The sequence below is a fragment of the Triticum dicoccoides genome, chromosome 6A (genome assembly GCF_002162155.2).
Source record: "Triticum dicoccoides isolate Atlit2015 ecotype Zavitan chromosome 6A, WEW_v2.0, whole genome shotgun sequence".
Taxonomy (NCBI): Eukaryota; Viridiplantae; Streptophyta; class Magnoliopsida; order Poales; family Poaceae; genus Triticum; species Triticum dicoccoides.
The window spans coordinates 616,341,293-616,347,779 of NC_041390.1; the positions used below are offsets into that span (position 1 = coordinate 616,341,293).

The window sequence follows — 6,487 nt, forward strand, 5'->3', positions numbered from 1 at the left end:
TTATCCTCGATGGCAACAATACAATACGTGCCTTGCTGCCCCTGCTGTCACTAGGAAAGGACACCGCAAGATTGAACCCAAAGCTAAGCACTTCTCCCATTGCAAGAAAGATCGATCTAGTAGGCCAAACCAAACTGATAATTCAAAGAGACTTGCAAAGATAACCAATCATACATAAAAGAATTCAGAGAAGATTCAAATATTGTTCATAGATAATCTTGATCATAAACCCAAAATTCATCGGTCCCGACAAACACACCGCAAAAGCAGAGTACATCGAATAGATCTCCAAGAGAATCGAGGAGAACTTTGTATTGAGATCCAAAGAGAGAAAAGAAGCCATCTAGCTAATAACTATGGACCGGAAGGTCTGAGGTAAACTACTCACACATCATCGGAGAGGCTATGGTGTTGATGTAGAAGCCCTCCGTGATCAATGCCCCCTCCGGCAGGACGCCGGAAAAGGCCCCAAGATGGGATCTCACGGGTACAGAAGGTTGCGGCGGTGGAATTAGGTTTTCGTGGATGCCTCTGATGGTTTGGGGTACGTAGGTATATATAGGAGGAAGAAGTACGTCGGTGGAGCAACGAGGGCCCCACGAGGGTGGAGGGCGCGCCGTGCTCTCCTTGTTGATTACTTTAGGTAGACTCCCAAGTCCTCGAGACCACGTTTGTTCCAAAACTCACGTTCCCGAAGGTTTCATTCCGTTTGGACTCCGTTTGATATTCTTTTTCTACGAAACTCTAAAATAGGCAAAAAAACAGCAATTTGGGTTGGGCCCTCTGGTTAATAGGTTAGTCCCAAAAATAATATAAAAGTGTATAAATAAGCCCATTAAACATGCAAAACAGAATATATAATAGCATGGAACAATAAAAAATTATAGATACGTTGGAGACGTATCAAGCAACCAATAGGGGAAAGGACACATATTATGGTTACATAGTGGACATATGGAAACTTGACTATGGACGTGATTTTAAGGTCCCTTTGTTTCGGTGCAAATGGGTCAATCTGTCAGGAGGCGGGGTACAGGTAGTAGACCCACAGTACGAAATGACAACAGTGGACCGAAACAATCTTGGATACACAGACGAACCATTCGTCCTAGGCAATGATGTGGCGTAGGTTTTCTATGTGAAGGACATGTCTACCAAACTGAGAAAAAGAAAAGATAAGGAAGCAAATACATCATACGATGAGCCAAGTCGCCACATAGTTCTTTCAAGTAAAAGAGACATCATGGGAGTGGAGGGCAAGACAGACATGTCTAAATATTATGAAAAGTTTCATGAAATTCCTCCCTTCAAAGTGAAGGCTGGCCCAAGCACCCTGTTAAACGACAAAGATTATCAGTGGTTACGACGCAATAAGCAAGGGACACGCGTGAATAAAAACTGAAGACTTTCTATCCACAATTATTCTAATGATGGCTTTGAGCACGCAAAGAAAAAATGAAATTCCTTTGTAGTAGATGAGTTTTCGTCCGAAACCCTCATACTTCGAAAAAGATTATCCATTTTGTACACGAAGTGCATCCAGTTTTTGCCGTAACCCTTTCAACTTTTTAGCACATGCTATGTGAGTGAAATGATGATACCATGCCAACTTTCAACCTTTTGAGAGTTCATTTGTACTGCTATTCAATTTTAGGGTCATTTACCTAAAAATAGTAAATGCATGAAAAATACCAAATGAAATCAGAAAGGGTTGAAAATTGATGATGTCGCTTTGAATGATGCATGTTGAACGCACAAAAAGTCTGGAGTTAAAATAAGTTAAAAAATGAAATGCATTTGTAACAGATGAGTCTTCGTCCGAAACCGTGATACTTCGAAAGAGATTTTCCATTTTGTACACGAAGTGCATCCAGTTTTTGCCGTAACCCTCTCAACTTTTTAGCACATGCTATGTGGGTGAAATGATGATACCATACCAACTTTCAACCTTTTCAGAGTTCATTTGTAGTGCTTTTTAATTTCAGGATCATTTAGCTCAAAGAATGCACTAATAGCAAAAAGAATGAACTAAAAAGCTTTTATAAAACTCTAATAGCAAAAAGAATGAACTAAAAAGCTTTTATAAAACTCTAATAGCAAAAAGAATGAACTAAAAAGAATCAATTAAATATAATATTCTTCAATAGCAAAAAGAATCAACTAAAAAGAATCAAAATAATATTAACTAAAATTATCAAAGTATTTTTTGTTACAAACTTTAATAGAAAACTAAAAAGCTTTTATAAAACTCTAATAGCAAAAGGAATCAACTAAAAAGAATCAATAAAAAATAAAAATTATACAACTAAAATTATATAAAATTTATGAAACTAAAATTATATAACTAAAAACAACATATGCAAAAAATAACATTAAAATTTAAAAAACATAACATATGCAAGAAAAGCCCACCTACTAGCCACCACGGCCTGCATACGACTAGAAACCCAAGAAATGGGCCAGGATGCAGGCCCGCAGTGCATGCAGGCCCAACAGGGCGTTAGATAGGCATGTACTGCCCGGCATTGGTTTTTCCAACGAAAAACAAGAACATTCTTTCACGAACTTCCATGACAAAATGCTAGTTGCCTTGTAGCACATATAATTGCAATTTCCAAATGAGACCTACAAAATTATGAATGCATTAGCACAAGTGTGATGAGAGTTGTATATTTTGATATGGTCATCTGATGGTAACTGGGTGGTAGTATACCTTTAAGACGTAATTGCATAATGAACACGAGGTTGTGGAGGTAGATGACCTCGACGGCTCTTCAAGGCATGAAAATGAAGCATAATCTCTTTATCACTAATTTTGGCAAATATCTCGCGCTCAACAAAGCAAACCATCAAATCATTAAGCCAATCATCACCCATCTTGTTTCGAAGATCGGTCTTTATAATATTCATGGCTGAGAAAACCCTCTCAACTGATGCAGTTGCCACCGATAATGTCAATGCAAGTCTGATGAGCCGATAAACCAATGGAAATACCAGATGTTGTCTACTTTGAACCAACTTGAGAGCAAGAGAACTCAAACAATCACAAGCAAAGAATTCAGTACTTCTTTTCATCACATCAATATATATATATATGTGTGTGTGTGTGTGTGTGTGTATATATATATATATATATATATGTTGAGTTGATCAGTCAATAGATAGCGCTCTTGTGAAGAGAAATCAATAGAGTAAATATTTGCAAGCTCAACTAGCTTATCATGATCAAAGTTGCTAAATGAGTCTCTAGGATCAAGACAAGCAATGCACTTCAGCAAGCGTGTAGAAGTTTCACTAAATCGATTATTCATCTCAACTATGTTTCTATCCAACACCTCATTGAATATAGTTACCTTGTAATGATGGAGACAAGTAACCATTTTGCGTGATCTTCTTGGGTAACCCCTTGCTGAAATGTTATCATCCATATTGAGCACTATTATATTTCTTGCAGCACAAAAGTTCCGCCAATGCTTGGAGGCTTTCTTAGTGAAGACATCATGGCCAAACTTGTCACCAATGCTTGGAGGCTTGAAAAGAAAACAATGGAAACAATAGGCAGATTTTGTCTCTTTACTATACTCTAGCCAATCATACTCTTTATACCATGCTTCTTTGAAGTTCCATCAATCTTACCCAAAACGAGTACGAGAAAAATCATGACCATACAAATGCCCCACATCTTTCGACAAATATGCCCTTCTCATTTCATCTCTAATTTCTGGAGTTGCATACTCTTCAATTTGCTTGCGTGTGCCAGGATCAGGATCCACATCAGCTAAATTAAATGTCGAAGGAATGCCCTACAACATCAAATGACACCAAAACTGAGTGTCGACCACCCATGGCTATTTGCTATTCAACATTCCAAGTTTCCGACTAACATATCAAAGGAAGGATACAAGAAGACTAGAAGAGGATACCTGCCAGTCGTCGGAGTCATGTGGTCGCTTCCGGTTGGTTGATCTGGGCGCCGAAGCCACTGCCCTTGCCACACTCCTAGCTTCTTTGGCAGCAGCAGCCTCAGCTCCAGCTTCTTCGAGTTCGACAGCAGCAGCTATCCCTATCCAATCCACCTCTTCACCGGAATCCATCACCGGCACTCGGCATCAAGCAGATGCAGACGCCGCCCCCCGCGCCCGGGAACCCCTTGCCTCTGGCGGCGGCGCAGCACCGCAGCAGCCAGCAGTCTAGGTCATGAGCGGAGGGAGGGGAACGGATCGATGAGATTTCTGGAACGAGCGATTGGTTTTTTTCTGTTTGACGAGGAAAGGAGAGACGTCTGTTTGGGCCTGTAGAAACATAGCCCAGTCCACCGGCCCAAATCTCTTTCTCCCTCACGGTCACTTACCCCTTCGATCATTGGCTGCCGCACGAATAGAAACGTCGCCGCCGCCGCTGTTCTTCTGATGAATCTGACGCGGTGACGCCTGCCGGAGGAAAGATAGGTAGGTGGGGGTCGATCCTCCGCCGCCGGCGACCCGGGGCGGCCGCCCCAGTTCACCCCAATGGTGGGTCCGCCACTGCGTGAAGTGGACGCTGGAACTATTCCAGCGGAACACCTGGACCTTTTTCTTTAGAATCAGTGAGCTTTATTAATCACCCGAGAGGATTACTACTCCTAGAATGACGTGCATGCTCTGTAAACCGAGACGGAGGGAGTATAATGTTGCCAAGAGTCTCGGCAAAGAAGGGGATATAGTTAAGCCATAAGCACCTACGCCTAATATCGATAGGCGCAAAGGTGCGCTGCTTCATTGGCATCCCTCCCGACAAAACTCGGTCGAAAACTGGAAAAAAAATTGCCCTCATCTCTTTATTTCCATGTACTAGCTAGTATTGCTCTGTCTCAGTCCTGATGTGGAACACCTAGACCTAGGAAGGACAAAAGCCATGGCGCGGAGGATGAAATTGCCGAATAATAATAGTCCAAAATTAAGTGGGTTCGACAACAAAAGAGGCTCCCCTTCTTCCATCGACCGACAACTATGGGCCGTGCGCCGCTGTAAAGAAGTGGTTCCAGCCGAAGTCGGCTTTAACTTCATTGATAACATTCCAAAAGTCACGTGCCCTTAAGGATTTTTTTTTTTTTGAAAGGAACACAGTGCATTCTATTATATGGTACCACTGGGCAAATCGCCAGCAACAACACTTAGTACAGAGTCTGGTAGCTGTCCCGGCCAAGTTCCAGCTCCCAAATTAGCGCCATATTTAGCTAAACAGTGAGCTACAGAGTTACAGGCCCGAGGGCAATAAACAACACATACATCCGTGAAACCTACACACAACTGAAATTTTATATCTCTGAATATAGCTCCTAGAACCGCCAAATCATAATCTTCAGTTGTCACAGCAGTCTTCAGTTGTGCAGAGTCATTTTCCAACAATACGTTCTGGCATCCCATTTGACTTGTTGTGTTGATGGCATGCAACATTGCCAAACCTTCAGCTTGTAATGCATCCATTACCCGCTCCAGCTTGCCTGCACCAGCAGCCTTGACCTCTCCATGCTCATCTCTGATTACAAAGCCCCACCCCCCAGCACTGGAATCCTTTTCGAACGAACCGTCGGTGTTGATTTTCAAGATTCCGGGTGGAGGTGGAGACCATTTCTCTGCAGTTTGTGGCTTCACTTTTCCCTCTCCTTTCTTCCCCTTCAAAACATGCATAACATGGTAATTAATTGAGGAGCATATCTCATCAGAAGTTTTAATAGTATCACCCACATTTGCCCTGTTTCTCTGATGCCACCAACGCCAAAGAAGAATACATGTTTTAATTTTATCCTCTTCATTTAAGCTAAAAATTGTATCCATGAAGTTCATGGCATCATCGCAATTTATTAGTTGCAGTCTAACATGTTCCAACAACGCTTTCCTCCACACCTCCTTTACCTTCTTGCATTTAATAAAACAGTGCGCACCATCCTCATCCAGTCTAAAACAGAGAGGGCATCGAGTATCTACTTTCATACCTCTGTTATGGAGTTTTGTTCGCATCGGTAGGCTATGAGTAGACAAGCGCCACAAGAAATGGAGCACTTTGTTCGGGAGGGGCAGCGTCCACAACTTTCGCCAATTGAAGCCACCCACATCTTCATCTGCACTTGAGGAGGACGGTTCAGTAGTTGTTGTCATTGAACTCCTGAACCGATATGAAGCGTATGGCACCAAAGCTTGCCATAGCATATGAAACCTTAACCATGTCACCAAAGAAAATGACAAAAAACTATGCCCAAGCTTTGCCAACTACGTCCCAACGGACGAAATCAAGGATGGTACAAACCAAAGAGGTCAGCTCCAAGATGAAGCACCACCATCTGTCGAGCGCCGCTCGTACTATGGCAACAACCCTAACCTAAACTACTAGCAAGAGTTGCGGCACAATTATCCCCTCCCCATCGGTCGCCTAAGCAACAGGCAAAGGGGTGGCGGATTCAGGGACTCACCTATTACCTTGACGGGCATGTACCGACAAAGAGCTCATG

The 6,487-nt window shown here is 42.4% G+C and overlaps 1 protein-coding gene across 1 annotated transcript; it reads right to left on the bottom strand.

The window, feature by feature from the left end:
• Window positions 1–3,151: 3,151 nt before the first annotated feature.
• Window positions 3,152–4,193, bottom strand: LOC119314893. The gene is made up of 2 exons (XM_037589579.1): window positions 3,924–4,193; window positions 3,152–3,803 (listed from the first exon to the last, which is right to left on the bottom strand). Exons 1-2 carry the CDS (start codon window positions 4,092–4,094, stop codon window positions 3,633–3,635), a joined length of 342 nt encoding a protein of 113 aa, XP_037445476.1. The 5' UTR covers window positions 4,095–4,193; the 3' UTR covers window positions 3,152–3,632.
• Window positions 4,194–6,487: the final 2,294 nt, after the last annotated feature.